General features: G+C 32.8%; 1 protein-coding gene across 7 annotated transcripts in view; it reads right to left on the bottom strand.

Moving 5' to 3' along the window:
• Positions 1 to 878: 878 nt before the first annotated feature.
• Positions 879 to 19048, bottom strand: part of CEP170 (centrosomal protein 170) — a 144307-nt gene continuing 126137 nt past the window's right edge. For 3 of the 7 annotated variants that reach the window (XM_061187392.1, XM_061187390.1, XM_061187396.1), the window contains 6 exons: positions 14892 to 15069; positions 12694 to 12864; positions 9035 to 9123; positions 5484 to 5577; positions 4672 to 4723; positions 879 to 3069 (listed from right to left, as the gene is read on the bottom strand). In XM_061187392.1, coding sequence (XP_061043375.1) covers positions 2780 to 3069; positions 4672 to 4723; positions 5484 to 5577; positions 9035 to 9123; positions 12694 to 12864; positions 14892 to 15069 — 874 coding nt within the window. In that variant the 3' untranslated portion in view covers positions 879 to 2779. The remainder of the gene's footprint in view (positions 3070 to 4671; positions 4724 to 5483; positions 5578 to 9034; positions 9124 to 12693; positions 12865 to 14891; positions 15070 to 19048) is intronic. The other 4 variants (XM_061187393.1, XM_061187398.1, XM_061187395.1 and 1 more) reach the window with 3 other exon arrangements.

Here is a 19048-nt window from a genome sequence, read left to right as displayed (position 1 = left end):
TAATTTAGAAGGAAGAAACACGTGTATATATAGGGCGGGAAGGGAAGGGGAAAATGTAAGTATGTGGCACAGCCCTTTGCTGTGGCCCAGTCAAGTGAGGGAAGCTTTATGAAGAGGTCCGTGGGACTCTGAAGAATGGAAGGAATGTGCATAAGCAGGAAGGAAGGGGAGGAAGAAGCAGCACACAGAGCGGTGAAGAAGCTCCAGACTGTCAGGAACTCATGGTGGAGAGTCTCTGTCAGGTGTACACTGACATAAAAAAAGAGCCACATTACGGAAAGCCTAAAAAGGTCAGGCCGAGAAACAGAATGCTGAATAATAACATTATTATTATTAACAGGGAAATAGTCAAGACTCTTGGGTACGAATGATACAATGAAAGAAAATGAGTCCAAATGGATAGTTCTTAAATTTAAGATGTATTTTAAATTCTTCTTTGTTCCCCAAATATATCACTGTCATAAAGCTTTCTGATGACTCCAGGCCAGCTAAAAATAAAGGCTGTGCATGTACCTATTACATTAGAGTATTAAGCTAAGAGAATTATATTTGCTATAATTTGCTAAGAAAATATTTTCTTCCTTAGCCCAAAATAGTATGAAGTTTTACAGTTACCACATATTAATTAAAACTGAAGAATTTCTTCTTTTGCTAAACCTTGGAAAATGATATACAATTATTATATAAATTGATGAAGCATTAGCAATCCAGATGGTAGAAGAAATAAAACGTACAATCAACTGCATAAAGTTCCAGAAACACTTTATTTAAAAATGGAGTTGTAAATGCATAACAAAATAACATAAGTAATAAAGGTAACAAAAATAAATAAGGAGAATAATGTATTCATACAAAATAAAAATAACATAGTAAAAGGCCAAATGTTTGTAATTGAACAAAACTGTGTAAACACTTAAATGATAATGTAAGTAGAATAGATGCTAATATTTTCCTAAACAACTCCTTACCTTCTACTTCCATGTTGATATAATCAGTACCCAAACATTAAACAAAGAGGAAACAATGGTGATTACTTTGTCATACTTTTTCTTCAAATGGATTGACCCTGTTTTAATGTTTCACTTATTTCTTCAAAGCAATTGTATCTTTCCATTCATGCTCTTTAAAATCATTTTTTCAGTCTTCCTTTATTAGACAGAATTGGGAATTTAGGTTTACAAGGAGAACAGTCCATTTACCCTATTTTTTTTTTAATTTAAAGAAAAATATGAGATCCATTATACAACAGACTTTTGTTTTTACATCTCTACAAAACAGTTTTTTTGCATCTTTAACTGGCCCAACAGTACAGGATTTTTAAAAATCCTGTAAAGTTTTGAAGTGAACAGAGCTACTTTCTTAAATCAAATGTAGCACAGGATTATTGCTGAAATATTAGAGTATATCATAAAAGTTGCAAAAGTTGCAGTTTTAACCTTTATAGACTGATGGGGTCAAGGTCTACTAATAATATTTAACTGAATTAATAAGATACACCCAAATTATAGTGTTCTGGAAACATAAAGATAATTACTTTCTTTTTAAACTTATCCAAATGTGAACTTACTGGAAGGAGAAAAAACAAGTTTATAGAAGATAATTTTCATAAGCTTCCTGTTTAGCACAGGCCCAAAGCCTTGGTCGTTGTCGCCTTGCAGGGTCCTTATAAATGCACACGACTGAGACAGGATTTACTACTGGGTCCTACAGGGAAACACACAGAAGCAACTCATTGCTTGGGAGTGAAACTATCCACTAATCTTATGACTACTGGTTCTCCAAGTTTCCTAATGCCAAAAATTTTAACTTCATGATCATTTCAGGGGAAAAATTTTTTCAACTGTCACATATAAACTTGGTAACACAGGACCAATATACATGTTCTTAGTTTTAAAAATATACTCCACCTAAACTGTCTAGTTTAATCCTTCTAGTTATTTGCCCTAAAATGAGACAAAATCTTACTTTCATTAAAAAAAAAATGGTAAAAAGTGCCAAATTCATCTTTTTGAAAGTGGAGTAAAACACTGTAGGGTTAAAACAAATACAGTTATCCATATCCTATATACAAAAAAAAAAAAAAAGATGGTTAGTCCTTACTGACATATAGATATGTCCACCTACCACTCCCAGCAAATCTTAGTGCAAACGTAATAGTTCATCTCCATAAACCCCAAGAAAATTTATGCAGCAACAAAGTTATATAAATCACATATATGTTGGAAAATTTTAGAACACAAGAAGGACTGTTTTGAAAGGTCAGTTTGACTGTGGAGAGTAATATGTCATTGTATCCAATGGTAATGAATACTAATATAAATCCTATTATTTAAGAAGCAAATATAAGTGTTTAACAAATCTGTACAGATGAAGAGGAAGTCCATTTCAGGGAGCAGCTTGGCACAGGATACATGGGGGTCAGAAATGTTGGGTATTTAGTTTGCTTGTAGGTCACAGCATGGCTTAAAGAAAAAAAACAAAGATCTATGAAGGGAAAGAATGCAATTATCTAATTCAATTTGAAAATAATAAAACCACAAAATGTGAAACTGTCACAATCTGATTTTTCCTCTATGTGCATCAAATGGTTATCTATATGGTTTGAAAGGATTACTATGACTCCACATTATAGATAAAAAATAAATAAATAAAATTAAGAAGACAGAGATAACAAGATTGTAGTTGACCAAGCTCTCTTATTTTGTATAAGTCAACACTATGCTGCTTCCAATATTCCTAGTCATTCCACAGGTAATTATTTTTAACAAGCAAGAGAAAGTCATTCATGTACTGTAACATCTTCCTCTTCCCCATCAGGGTTGAACCTATTGAAATGTATACTGAAATCAGCCTCAGATTCGGCATTCTCAAACTCAGCTGAGACTGAAACAGCAGCAGGATGAAGAACCCTAGCTTCTGGTTGGCAAAGTGTCGGTGTCTGACCCGGGCTGCTGTGGTTATTCACAGGACTGGACTTCTGTTTTGATGGAGATGGCAAGATAGCACTGGGAAATCCCATGTTGTTCAGAGCTTCCAGAGTTCCATCTGGGTCAATCATAGCATTGATTGCTGAAAGAAAAAAAAGGAATAGAGGGAAAAAGATATAATTGCAGATACAGTTAAATCTGGATATGAATATTGCTTATGACTTGGATAATATTTCAATTACTGATGCTTATATGAGCTTAAATTTGGCTAATCCTTTCAATTCTATATTTAAAACCCCACTTTCAGGAATTCTGGGGCTGATCTATATTGTAGATTATAAAAACCTAAAAGCTTTCTATGGTCCCTTGAGTAGGCTACTTATGGGCATCTGAGCCTGCTAGAAGACTAGGATTTGGAGATATGGAATTCAGGAAAGATCTTTTTGAAATATGCTTTAATCATTATAAGAGGATGATGAAAATATTGGTTATGATTTAAAGAAACACTCCTAGCCTTATTTATTACTCAGATAATTGGAGATTGGTTGCTAAAACGCTGTTCAGAGTAACCTGAAAGTTGAGGAGGCCAAAGTAATATCAGCACACTCTGAATGCTACCACAGCATGTTGTCATTTATCCTGGTGAGAGTGCTAGGGTATTAGCCATGTACAAGTATGTATGTTACCACTGGGCCATAAAGTTCCCCTCATAGCCCAGATACTAATATCCCGTGGCAGCCCCAGCAGGCCAAATAGACCTTGCTACCTCATGGGAAGGGCCAGATAAAAACCAGCTTTCAATCCAAAAGATCCTTGCGTGGACAAGGGAAAATCTTGGACAGTGATTTTCAACTTGGCATTGGGTAGAGTGGGGAGTTGGGAGAAAGAAGCACCACAGATACAAGAATTATTTAAGAGGTCCTTTTAAAAGCATACTCCCTCCTCCCAGCTAATAATCATGTAAACAAGCCACTTTGCCTCATGGGGGTTATATTATAACCCTTAGGTGTGCTGAGGCTGAAAAAAAGGTTAAGAATCACTTAGGAGGACCAACATATCATGCCTCTGATAATTCAATCAACAAAGACAGCAGAATTAGCAGCTGACTCTGGAATCTGCTTGTTGTACCACTGGGGACTTCTAGGTCAAGACACACATAGGCATAAATGCATAATTAAAGATCTGACCTACACCAAAAACAATGTCCCTGTTGAAGTTTAGGAGGCCAACAGTCTCTTTTTTTTTCTTCTCTACCTCCTCCTTCTGGTCCCTGTGTCCAATATGCACTCATTTCTTGCGGTTTATCCAAATGATTATTATTTATATTATAACATAAGTTCATTTGGGTTATACCATATATATAATTTAAGAATTATCAAATCAAGTAAACAATGCTAATTGTCAATAAGCATTTTCAGCTGCATATACACATTTTAATATTTTGTATATTTTTCATATACTATTATTTATATATAAATAATAGATACTATATATAATACTATGAATTATAACTTCTAGCCTATGGGCCTAGAATTTAACTTTATTATATTTTTAATTATTTATACTGGTTTTAATACTTTCTTTTTATGAGTAATTTGAATATGTAGAACGTTATATCTTTATCCATACATCATTACACTTAATCAAACAGTGTTCTAATACTTAATAATATTTTAGAAATACCACTTAGAATGTACTTGTCCCAAACTGTTAGCTCTTTACACTTAATCAGAAGTAAATTTACCTTGTAGCTGCTTTTCAACTCTTTTTAGCTCCTGTAAGATAGAAGAAATCTCCTGTAGGGAAAGCAATGACAAAAATTAGCTTACTTTAATTAAAACATTTTTATTTGATTTGATAAGCAATGAACCTCACACTAATCTTATTTGGAATCCTTAATATTATTGATATGGCACCACATCTGTAGCAACAGGATATGAAATAATTCATGATATCCAGTAAATAAGATTCAAATTTTAAAATCTTTAATGTTGAAACAGATTTTTTTTCAACGAGATAATGACAGAAGATGAAAAGTTCAAGATAATAATAATAATAATAATAAGCAAAGATTCTGAAAAACTTGTACTGATCAATCTTGCAACGACTTTGTAAAAGTGCTTAAGGATTTTCTTTGGAAAATGTATAAACTGCAACCTCGGTTTTAGGATGACTTCCTGAACAATAAAAATCTGTACAAATTTTTGAGGAGGAGACAAGCAATCTATTAAGTAAATAGAAATGACTCATGTCAACTTATATTTGAGTTTGGCTCCTATTTCAAAATTGTTTATTTATAACATATAATTATTACAAGAACAAGAGTGTATAATAGTGAGAAACATAAAAGGTTCCTCCATACCCTCTGCAACTTCGAAGCAGTCAACATTTTAAATCCCTGTGAGAGACAATTGAAGGCATAAAATTTCCCAAATTTGTGCACTTACATCTTCTTTTATAAATGTAAATCAACAGTTTAAAAATAAGCATATCATTCCCTGAAAACAAAACTTTACTTTTAAAAAACATTTTAATATTCAAGAAAAATGATCATACCATGCTTGAGGTTTTCACAATAGGGACTTCACTTTCAGCTCTTAACTTGCTTTCTATTTCATCCCAATTCCGATCTTTGTCTTTAAATAATATTCTATAAATAAAAAAATAAGCATTTTACTTTTCATATTTTAAAAACATCACATTTTTAATGATAATACAAAAACAACGTATCTTTTCAAAGCTACACAAGAATTTAAAAAAACACTAAGTGTTAACACGAACTGTGAATTAAATACTGAGCCAACATTACCAATAAACTCATTTATGTGAGAGATTTGTACTAATAAAGTAACTGACTGGTTATGAATACACACATAAACCCTTTAGTACTTATCTCATTCTTTACTGAAAACCAAATATAAAACAAATGTAGATGAATAACCCCAAAATTTTATCTAATACTTGTAATTAACCACATAACCACCTTTTATAACAAAAACACAACTTCATTCATAGAGAACATATGCAGTATAAATATAAGATGAAAATAGGTTGAATTAGGTATAAACAAGTGTGTCTGTTAAGACCTCTTTAAATAGGAAAAGACTTCATATTGATTGAGCAAAGCGTGTACATTATTTCAAAGGTTGAAAACTAGAGTACTTAGGCTGCTTTTCTTTAAAAATTCTAATTCATGTTAGTATATTTGTACATAATAACCTATTAAGAGTTAAGACACTATCCTTTTGACAAAAACAATTGCTAATAAAGATCCTTATGTTCAAAATTAATTTCAAGTATCTTAACTTATAAAATAAAGTACCACAAAATTTTGACTTGTCTTTCAAATGTGGTATACTTCTCTCTTCTATCTAGAAGACATGATTCGGCAGCTTTAGAGAGCTGTAAATACTAGGTATCTTTTTAGTTTCTATTTGAATTTCGTCATTGGGCTTGGAAATCCAGTTTAACTGCCTTATATAAAAACCAACACTGTACCAGAAAGTAAAGTATTACTATTAGAAGCTGATCAGTATTTAAGTAGTAAACTAAATTACATTTTTATTTGTATTTCTTCAAAGTTCAATACGCTAGGTTCAAATTATTTAAAAACATGAAATTCATAAACATCTAATCAAGTCTGGAACATCAACAATTATAAATAACCATACTTAAAAAGGCAACAATGGTTCCAGAATCCTATATAAGAATATTCTTCTGATCTACTGTTAAAATTTCTATACCCAAAAGACTAAACATCCTTGCCAGCTATCCAAGAGCTGTTATCCTAATGACTATGATATTAAGGCATAAGAAATTATTATGTGCTCTATAAAAGAGTCCTTACAGCATTAGGATTGGTGAAAGTAAGAAAACAATGACTATTTCATGGACCAACTTAGAATTACAATGGACTCATACAATATAAAAAGTCTGTGCTTAGCCACACTGAAAATTCAGTGAATTTTGCCAGAAGGTGGTTACTGAGTATAATGCTTGTGCTTTTTCAAATTGTTAAACCATACATATTTCACCTTTGCTGAAAATGTCTTAGAATTGTCACCTGAGGTTCCTAACTCACACACACACACAAATGTCCCCAGAGTTCTAAGCCACTGAAGGGATAAAAAACTTAAGGACAATATGTCTTTATTGATAAGTTTACCCTTATCAATTTTCACATACAGCTATGAGTTTTAAAGAAGCTTAATTTCCTAGAGAGTAATAATTTAATAATCATTCATCAACAAATAGTAACAAATATTGTACATTCTAGTCACTGTATGTTTAGACAAAGACCCCTACTCTCACGGAACTTACATTCTAGCTCATTTATTTGAGCAGGCAGCTGTCTTTGCTACCTACATGTGATTTGTCTTAATTTCATTATTTTGCTTTACCATCTGTATTTTACTATTCACAACTTCTAATCCATCTAAGTCCAATCACCCCTTTTTATTATTAAAATTTATTTTATTATTTAAAAAATATTTTTATTATTAAAATCATGTTACAAAGAAGTAAAAGGTATAATAACAATATATTTTCACTGGATCTTTCTAAATTAAAAATGTGCACATTTTCAGGTTTATAACTGATTTAGAGAAATTACATTAGTTGCAGGCTCTTTATAAATAATACCATTTTCTAATTTCTGATTGGGCTTATAAATGAGTGCATTATTTTCATTTTAATCGTACTCAGTGATTAAGTCATTAGTGCTCTAACATCATCTTAGGTGGAGTATTGTGTATGTGTTCCTTTAATGACTACATCACTCCCAAGTTTGCTGATCCCATCTTCTGTCACAAGTAAGAGAGCTCTCCTTCACATGACAAACCATCCTCCTATGATTTACTAATCAAGCATGTGCCCAGAGACAAATGAAGCTCTCCCTTCCCTGGCGTAAAGCCCAACTGAAATTTGTAGGAAAAAAAAAGTCAGCTTAATCAATTAGTTACTACACATGAATTAACAAACCTTTAGGGCCCAATCATATGCCTACTATTTAATACTAGGAGACATGCCTTGAGTTTGGCTCAAGTACTCAGTGTAGTTGAAGGTGATATATAACTGTTATCATTTTGAATTTAATTCCACCAAAGGGATATCCTAAAACTAGAGCATTATGGGAGGGTTATTAACCAAAGGACTAAATTAATGAAATAAACATCGATTAACAGAATCTTATATGGGAGTAAAGTCTCCAAATTCAATCATTGATTGAATGATTTTTTGACTGCACATTATTTGTCCAGCACTGTTTTGATGCCCTCACAACTGAGTGCAGAAGGCAGCCAAGTAAGCAGGTAATTACAATTCACTGGGATAAGTGTAAGGAGGGAAATATAGGATGTGATACTGTGGGAACCCGTAGGAAAGGCACTTGAGAAAATTCAGAGAAGGGTTCTTAGAGATATTGCCATGCAATTTAAGTCCTGAAGGATGGGAGAGGTGTTGGACACTCGAAAACTGGGTCCAGTTAAGAGGGCTAGGGGATGATGAGAGATGACAATGGACATACTTCATGGAGGGAATTGAGGAATAGAAAGTTCAATACAACACAGTCCCTATACACAAGACTCTGGCTAGCAAAGGGGTCAGACACTGAAAAAATTATTGTAATTCAACATAAATAAATAGCAAAGGCATTAGAAAATCTAGTTTTTGACTATCTACGGCCTTTTTACATAAATTTTCTGAGTCTAACAAGAGTACTCATTTTGTTCTCTTTACTGATGAGGAAGCTGTAACTAAAGTTTGAGGTCTCATAAAAGATGCCCTAAAATTCTGTTAATTTCAAATACTTACTATTATTTTGTGGAAGAGTAAATTTTTCTGATTATTAATAAAATTAATCTAAGTGATTACAGCTGTTAGCTCTCAGTTACCAAGGGGCTGATTATTTGGGACATCTGTTCTCTTTTTGTCCCCTTCGTGCTGTCTAGCATATAGCTATAATATCTAAAAAGGAAAGAACATGCTAGTGGCAGCAGTAAGGTTCAGTACCATTGACTTCACGAGTTCCCAGAAGCTGTGGTAGCAGGCTTGCAGAAAGTGGAACAGATGGTAACAGAAGCAAGGATGTTTGAGTAATACAACAATACCTGATCTTTCCAGCTGTCTTATCTATGGACTGTCTTATCTTCCTAGAAAACTGAAAGACAGATGACAGCAGCAGATTATCTCCCATGACCTGAAACATGAAAAGAACAGAACAGACATTAAAATAGTACTGCTCTATTGGATAACCACCAAGAATACTAGTCACAACTCACTACATTTAGGGGCATTTAATATTTATGCTAATTTTAATAAAGATCAATGAATCTAATTAGAGTAATGTGTAACTAAATTGAGAAAGAAAAGTAAATATTAACAAAGGAGTTCTTTTTTGTTAAATGACTTGTCAAGTTTCCATATTATTTTCATCATATAACTTTCAAAAAACAATCCATATTGTCTAATCTTCAATTACTATCTTGATCCTGTCCCTCATGCTTCCAATTCAAATGATCATAAATGGGAAAATATAAGTAATTTATTATCTTTCAGTGTCTGACCCCTTCGCTAGCCAGAGTCTTGTGTATAGGGACTGTGTTGTATTGAATTTTCTATTCCTCAATTCCCTCCATGAAGTATGTCCATTGTCATCTCTCGTCATCCCCTAGCCCTCTCAACTGGACCCAGTTTTCGAGTGTCCAACACCTCTCCCATCCTTCAGGACTTAAATTGCATGGCAATATCTCTAAGAACCCTTCTCTGAATTTTCTCAAGTGCCTTTCCTACGGGTTCCCACAGTATCACATCCTATATTTCCCTTCTTACACTTATCCCAGTGAATTGTAATTACCTGCTTACTTGGCTGCCTTCTGCACTCAGTTGTGAGGGCATCAAAACAGTGCCGGACAAATAATGTGCAGTCAAAAAATCATTCAATCAATGATTGAATTTGGAGACTTTACTCCCATATAAGATTCTGTTAATCGATGTTTATTTCATTAATTTAGTCCTTTGGTTAATAACCCTCCCATAATGCTCTAGTTTTAGGATATCCCTTTGGTGGAATTAAATTCAAAATGATAACAGTTATATATCACCTTCAACTACACTGAGTACTTGAGCCAAACTCAAGGCATGTCTCCTAGTATTAAATAGTAGGCAAATATTCACCAAATAATATGCACACAGAGATCAAGAAGATTATAATCCTTGTTCTCCACAGTGGGAAAGATAATTTTTAAAAATTTACTCAAAATAATAAGTTTTAATGATGGGGGTTGTTACTACCTCAGTTGAACTTTATGGGCAAAACCAAGGGTTAGTAAACTTCTGTAAAGGGCCAGAGAGTGAAGACTGGGGCCATATGGTCTCTGTCACAACTATGCACCTCATTATAGCAAAAGCAGCTACATTATAGCAAAAGCAGCTGTGTCATAATAAGACTTTATTTACAAAACCAGGTGGTATGCTGAATTTGGCCTGCATCCTGTAGTTTGCCAAGAGCTAAACCATGAAAGGCACAGCTAGTGTGGAATGCTAGAAAAAGGACTAAACTTGGGACTAGATATGGGTTCTAAAATCAGTTCCTTACATTGTCAGAACTATATCTAGACTCTGCAAAAAAAATCCAGAAAATAAGATATGGCCTTGGATGTTAAGATGCTTTAAACACTGGTAGGGGAGATAACAACAACAGGAAATATTATTAAATATTTTTATAAAAACAATGTAAATAAGTACTAATTGTGATTCACTGCTTTACGAATTCTAATGAAAGGGAGTTCAGTGAGCGGTGGCATTAATAAGGAAAGTATCATGGAAAACCAGAACTTGAGTATGATAAGTATTTGAATTTAGTGAGGGATAAAAGGTAACTTAGGGTGTGAAAGGCAACATAAAGACAATGAAAGGCTAAATAAGCATAACGGTATTTTGTGAGCCTTGAGAAAAAAGGCCAAATAAGAGTAGAAGACATATTAATTAGGAAGGAGTGAGAAAAGGCAGGTTAGTCTAAGGTAGATTATAACATAGAAAGGATATCTCTCTTTTCTACGTCATAGAGTTCAGTATCACAATGTATTAAAATTTTTTTCTGATTATCAACTATGAGATATCAATCTAAATGTTTCCATTCTCTTTAAAAATATAAACTTCTATAGTTTTATTACATTTAGAGGAATTTATCTTCCTAGACCTCAGGAGAATTAAGTATGAATAAGATTAGAGAATGGGCCCTTTCCCTGAAACCAAGAACAACTTATCAACTACCAGGACAAAGAAAGTGTGTTCTAAAAACATCTAGCATATTATAATTGCAGCTATGGAACTAGCTACAGTGCTTCTCCATCAGGTAGATTTTTTTCTACTCTGTACTACTGCAAACATATGTATTCTTATATACTAACTTTCACCTCCAGTTCCGTATATCCAGTGTTCCACAGATGTGGTCCTAGCAACAAGAGAGACACATGGAGCAAACCTGAACTCAACCTACAACTTTTAATTGTCCAGCTGAGCCGTACCACCAGTTAACCCACAGGTGTGTGATAAATAAATGCCTATTGCTTTATGCCACTGAGATTTTTGTGGTTTGTTATAAAGAAACAGCTAACTGCTATAATCTACCTCTAGGTTTTTTCCATCGCAGCTCCCTATCTCCCTCTGCCCAAGGTAAACAATGTCCTGAATCCCATTTATCATTCCCTTGCTTTCCTTTTTATATAATTTGTTAGATCTATTTCTGTCCTAAGTATATATTTTTATTTTATTAAATTGTGACAAAACACATTATATACAATCTTTTGAGAATTACTTTTTTCATTTAATGCTCTATTGCTAAAATTCATCCACATTGTGGCATGTTGCTGTAGTTCATTTGTTTTGATTACTCCATAAATTGTTCAATTTGTGCACATACCAGTTAATACATTCAATTTTCTTCAGATATAAACACTTAGATTGTTTCCAAGTTTTGTTACTGTCCACACCGCTATTATAAATATCCTTTTGCGTGACTTTTGCTCTCAATGGGAAAGGGTATGCACTAGCAGCAAAACTACTAGATAATGGGCTGTGTTTATGCTCAACTTTAGGAAATAATGTCAAACTGTTTGCCAAAGTGACTGGACCAATTTAACCTCACTAGCAACAATAAGAAATCTTATGTATCCACATCTTCCCCAACATTTAATATTTTAAGACTTTTTTATTTGTTGCCAATTGAATGAGTATAAAATAATCTCACTGTAGTCTTGGAAAAGTATTTCTCTGAACACTCATGAAGTTGAACATCTCTTCATAGGCCTTGGGTATTTTCAGTGAAATGCTGTGCATGTTATTTGCAGATTTTTCTATTGGGCTGTTTTTGCCTTTTTAAATTGATTGTAGGAGTTCTGATATATTCTGTATACTAATCCCTTGTTGCCTGTATGTTTCACATAGTCCTTTAACATACTCAAATTTATCAATCTTTTATTAAAGTCAAAACTTTTTGTGTCTTTTAAGAAATCATTCCCTACTGCAATGTTGAAAGATATTTACCTATATTTTACTAAAAAATTTTAAAGTTCTGCTTTTGCCCTTTAGGAACTAAATTCATTTGGAGTTAATTATTTGTACTTGATGTGATGTCAGGATGAAATTCCATTCTACCCATAAGGACAAGCACTTTTTTCCCAGCCCTATATATTGAATAGTTCTCATCTTTTTCCCACCAATGGGGCATGCCTCCTCTGCCATTTGTTAAAGTTTACGGTTTACTCACTTCATCCCTGCTCCAGGTTCTCCGCCTTGTAATTGTTAAGTGATCAGGAGGCTCTGCTGGTTGAGGTCTTGGATCACTAGACCGACAGTTGTTTCCTTCTGGTGTTTTAGAATGAACTAATGGAGGGATCTTCCGGAAGTTGAGGCTTTCATCAAAAACACGATCAACTAACTATTAGGACAAAAGCAAATCCTTATGAGCACAGAGTAATTTGGAAAAATATAGATATTGCCATTATAGTTTTTATAATTAGACAGAAGTTATTCCATTCTCAGGTAGTAACAGAGGCATGATATCTTCAATAAACCAATTACTTTCTTTTTATAAGCACGTCAAAGATGTCTGTTTTATAAAATAAATGTTCATCTACATTGATTTTATTTTCAAAATCCAAAATATGTAACTATGTTAAATTTGATTCTTCCATGGATAAGGTTTCCCCTAAATGGAAAACACAGATGGTAAATAGAAAAAACTGAGCCATGTAGATGGACAAGGAGTTCATTTTACTCACATTGCCTTGCCCGTGTAAAATAATGTTTCTTTTTCTTTTAGTTTCCTATCTTGTTTTTTCCTTTTTTTCTCCCCAAATCCAGGTGCCAAATTTCTTCACAGATAAATAAATTGCAAATTATAATTAAGTTTACAAAAGAAAAAAAGTTTTTTTAATTCACAAAGTTAAGTATTTTTTGGTCTTAGATAAACTTTTAGCAATGTTACAGAAATGACATATTCCAGTACAAATGATATACTGCCATCTACAGTGCAAATTATACACGTACAGTACAAAGTAGCTCAGGTTTACTGAAGAAGGAATAAACTCCAGTACAATAATAAGAAATAAAGCCAAAAGGAAAAAATGGAAGTCTACTCAATGAAATGTTTGAAAAATTTTACTGGGTCTGAGTGAATGTACAGTCATGTTAGGTAAAATTTAGTTAGACAGCTGTGAAAATAATATCTTCATCATTTAAAATGTACCAGAAGAATTGTGTATGTCTTGCCACCAAGAGGATTCTTTTGTTTTTCACCAATAAGAATAATTTTTATATACATTTACAATTGATCACTGTGGTAACAAAACTCTACACAGGTTGATGAAACATCATTTACCAAATCAGACAACACATAAAGGGGGAAAAAAAAACAACCAAAAAATGACCATTAAAGAATAAGATTATAAACGTGACAAAAAGCAACTGAAGAAAATTTTAGTAGTACAGTTTACCAGAATTAAATTTGTCAAAAAGGCTAGCCATTTTTGGCTACTATTGAGAACATTATTTTATAAAATTAAGGGAGTGGAATGAATCATCAATATTAGGGGCTGGCAAATTTTTTCTGTAAAGGGCCAGATAATAAATATTTTCAGCTTTGCAGCCATACAGCCTCTGTCCGACTACTCAATTCTGACGTTGTAGCATAAAACAGTCAGATGATAATTAAAGAAATTAGTGTGGCTTTGTCCTAATAAAACTATAATTCATTTTTCAAAATGCCAATCTTTTGTTTGTATCTCTTTTGTTCGTATCTCTTTTGTTTGCACCAAATCAAGAGAGCCAACATGGCCAGACTACATTATTTTTATATTATATGTTAAAGGCACCTTCTGGAGCCATGTATGTACATGGTGCCCCCTGGAGTGGGAAGGCAGGAGGCCCTGGTTTTGGAAGGGCAATAGTCTATATATGCTAACTTACATTGCAGAGTTCACAAGAATGTTTCAAAACTGAATACACATATTTGAGTGTGTGGGTAGGTATATTTCAATTTTTGAAGAATCTTTGTGTATACATATGCATGTATATATTCATCAACAGAATTATTTAAAGTTGTGAAAACTGTAGAACTTTTCTCTTTCTTTGCTACTAGAGATAACTCCTAGTTAAGAAGCTATGTAAAATTTACAAAAACTTTATGCAACTATTTATTATTTATACATTTACCAAATTTGGGTTTGCTTTTCAGATACCGTTTATTTTCATATTTTACAAAGTGCTTATTTTAAATAATTTTATAGCTTCATGTTAATAGTAGACAAAACGTTAGCCTTTACTAGTTTTGTTATAAAAACATAAAAGAAAGTTGTTAAAGCAAAGTTGGAAAACGCAGAGCTTCATGCAAACAGGAAGGGTGGACGTAACTAAAATAAACTAAGCAAAAAGCTAAAAGCAAACGAAATAAAGAAAAGAAAGAACCTTATGCATTTCTCCATGAAGATCTCCTACCTCTTCTCTAGTGTCTATGGCAGAGCCAGGGGTGGTGGCAGCAGTGCTTACTGTGGTACTAGGGGCAGTGCCTGATGAAGTCACTGAATCTATCTCTCCTGCTACATCGTTGATTTCCCGAGCAATGAGAGCAAGATCTTGGCTGATCCTGGCAATAATTTTAGAAAAGAAGTTTAATACTTTCAAATAATAGGTCTAGAAACAATCATTTTGATAGAATCAGTTACATAAGTTAGTATATTTAGTTAAAGATTTGTACTCAAAACTTAAGATTTTTTGGACATGCTATTAACTATTTGATACTCAAAGTCTTAAACTTTAATTCCAAAAATTAATAAAACTAAATTGCACGTCATCTACAAGTTGTCACTTTGAAAAATACATGTTAAACACCTGAAGTAGTGATATGTCTTTTAAAAATACACTGTTAATGTTAATGACTACCATTAATATATTACAGGAGTTCTTAAACTTGGGGGTGGTGAACAGAATTCAAGGAGTCCATGAACTTGAATGAGAAAAGCAATTACAACTTTATTTTCACTACTCTCCTAACTGAAACTTAGCATTTCTTTCAATTATAAATACAAGCAATAAACAACAGTGGTATTAGCAATACTGATTTTTGTCAGCAAAAGTAATCACATTATAGTTGCTACAAGTACCTCAAAACACTTAGTCATCACTATTTCAAAATTACTGCAGTTCATTAAACCCACAGCAATAACATTCCATTTAGTATGTTAACAGAGAACCATATACTACTATATACCTTTAAAAATATCTTGATAACTGTATTTCAATATAATTGCATTTCTTTGTCATTCTAAGTATTTTACGTTTATGCATTTAGAAACATTCTTCTGAGAAGAGCTCCCTAAGCTTCCCCAGACGGCCCAAGGGGTGTACGGTACCAAGGTGAGGAACTGCGACACAGCATGGCATTTTACACCATATACCATACTTCACAGTACACAATATGTCATTTGAGGGTCACAAGGTAGAGGTAGAGCTTGTGAGGTAGAATTTATCTGATTATGAATAAAGACACATTTTCGGAGAAAATTACTGGCTTGCTCATGACCACACAACTTAAAAGTAGCTAAGACAGGGCCAGAGTCCAGGTTTAGAGCTTATTTCCATAAAGCCATTTATGTGTATTTTTAGCTACATGGATTGAAGAATTAAATAATTGTTATTGGTGATAACTGAATATTTTCTAAGTTATGCATCCACTGCACATGATCTCTATTTGGCTACTTCCACAGGGGAGGTTTTGGAATGACAGAATATTTGTAAAGTACCTGTTTTAAGATTCCCAACTCTAAAATCCAAAGCACAAAGTAACAGTTTTTTAACTTATGCAAAATGTGAGCTTGAAAGACTTTCAAGGAATGCAGTAATTGCATAAAAACTTAACTACAGATTTAAAAAGAAAAGCTATGTTGAAGCTTATGGCCCAACAGAAGCAATCTGTGGTCAATTCCTTTTTATTTACCAATAAATATTTACTGATCTGGCCACTGTGGTAGGCCCTAAGGGCTGCAACGGTGAATAAGCAGACAGGGTCCTTGGCTTCAGAAGCTTAGAATTATATTTTCAAATAATCAAAACCAATACTTACCATTATATTATAATCAAAACCATTATAAAGAAGCTTTATATTCACCAACTCTAATTCTTACAACCACCTTGTAAGAGAGGTATTAATCATCTTGTTTTGTAGATGAGGAAAATCAGCCTCAGGAGAGGTTATGCAACTATTTTTCGGTTAAGGTCACAAACAGTAAGTGGTGTAGCCAGATCTTTCTATACGTCACGCTATATCTCATATTACCATTCCACATATAATTTTTAAAAACTTGTTAACTGTTGATGTAATTCTTTTGAGAATGGGTGTAAACTGTTTCCTTAGATAAAATATTCCACTCTTTTAATTTCCTAAAATAAATGAACTAGGATGAGAAACAGAATAACCCAGTTTAATGAGATAAGAAATAGACAACTTTTACTTATTTAACCATCTATTTTATTTTTAAAGTTTTTTATGCAGACATTTGTACGATGAAGCTTCTGATATTTGTAGAAAGCAGTAATGAATTAATTAGAAAAAACACAAACAACAGCAATGTCAACATGTTATACAGTAAAAACTGTACTACAATGAACTCTTAATGTATATACCACATATACTGTTCAGTTAGTAGGCACCCAAAAAGCTTTCTTTTAATTTACAAGTATGTTGCGTATATACCAGCTGTTTCTTTGCATGGCAACTCCTATCTTAAAGCTGACTCAACAATATAGACCATTAACTTAAATCTGCATTGCTTAAAAATCTTAGCACCTACTAAAACCAGTATTAGGAATTCTAAAAGACATATAAAATTATCAAGAAAAAAAAAGCCAAAGTTATGAATATCTTCAGAAATAACAGTTTTATGACTCAACAGAGAGTATGGATCTATTCATATGGTTGTTCAATCTAGGTTTACAACTAAATTCTGTAATACTTCTAGATTACATTTATTAGAATATATTACAATAATGTAGTGCTTTATATCTCTTGTATTCTGTGTTCTTTCTTTGATCTCCAAGTTTATAACCCCTGTTCTTATTCTCAATCTCCACCTCTATAAATCTGCTGAAGGAGGAAATTCTAAAATGAACAGACCTTTTATTTGGAGTTTTGCTTCCATCTGCTTCCTTTGCAATACCAATAAAAACTCAAGCCTTCTAATTAGAAAAATGGATAATTTTCACATTTAATTTTATTTTATTATAAAATATGGATAGGATAACAGTCCTTAAGGAAGGAAATATAGTTTCAGGGTTAAGTTCTATAACATCTGTGCTAATTTTGTCTACCTTAGTGTCAGAACCAATAATCCAATTACAAAAATTTTGTAGAAATGAATATGCATTATTTGTAAAAAGGTGGGGTAACGAGGACATACTTTATGAAGTTTATGATTTTCTCAGGTGAACTCTCTCAGTAATGTCCCCTTTCTTATTTAAATCAATTAAAGGTTATTTTTCACTGAAGGGTTAAAAACAGGGGAAAATATATTAATAATACGCTTTGGGTATACTGGAAGTTTAAAATATTGAAAATGAGAGTCCTTGTGAAATGCATGTCCTATTAAACATGAAATATTTGCAAGTGTGACCTAATAACCATGATAGAAACAAACTATCAGACTTTATTGATTTAAATTGCCAACATTAACACTCTTTTAGGTTCTAAATTAACTGAAAAAGAAAATATCTGCTTTATCTTTTTAATCGCATATTAAGTTTCAAAAGTTTTTATAGTTAAGTAGAGTTTCAAAGGATATACATATAAACCATGAGCATGAGATTGCCTTTGATATTACTGGAAAAAAGGAAGTGATGAGCTACTAAAGAAGTATACTAGCTTTAGAATCCTAACATTGAAGCAAATGATAACAAATCAAACCTCTTGTTACTTTAACACTGGATAAGAGATTATAACTTTACTTAGCTTTTAAGAAATAATTTAGTCTACTTTTTAAATGACAGGAGTGATAAAAATATAAAATTAGTTTTAGGAGAGACATTCCAGAAAATCTTATGTTGAATTCTTTATAATAAAGAATCAAAGAAGCCTAGCTCTCAAGAGGCATAAAGATTAACTCATATACTTGACCTAGCTAAAGACTATAGAGAAGGTTCACAAAAGTTTCCTACTGATAAGGAAGATCTTATTCTTCTTTTGGTGGAAACTCTCAGTTATATTTATTATATGTTGATGGAATTTTGATGCAATATTACAAAAAACCTTAATGAAAGAATTATGGCAATCCACATCTATTGTGGGCATTCAATGAAAGCACGGAGAATTGGGAGAAATAGGTAATCTGTGCCACAGAAGACTGGCTTAGGTTGGGAGAGTGAGGAATTCAAATTGGAAGCTCTTTTGGGTAGCCAAAGCAATTTAATGGCTGGCCCAAATAGAGGAATAAAGTATGTAGAATCTATTTCTGGCCATCAAAAGAGGTAGGGATTTAATTATATATTTTTTAAAAAAGTTACCTCCCATTTTCTTCAACGAAACTAAGTTTAAACGCGAGCTTAGCACCACAGATAAGTTATATTTACTTAAG

Source organism: Eubalaena glacialis, chromosome 3 (genome assembly GCF_028564815.1).
Source record: "Eubalaena glacialis isolate mEubGla1 chromosome 3, mEubGla1.1.hap2.+ XY, whole genome shotgun sequence".
Classification (NCBI taxonomy): domain Eukaryota; kingdom Metazoa; phylum Chordata; class Mammalia; order Artiodactyla; family Balaenidae; genus Eubalaena; species Eubalaena glacialis.
Note: the sequence above shows the minus strand (reverse complement) of the source record. Positions and strands in the feature narration are given on the sequence as shown.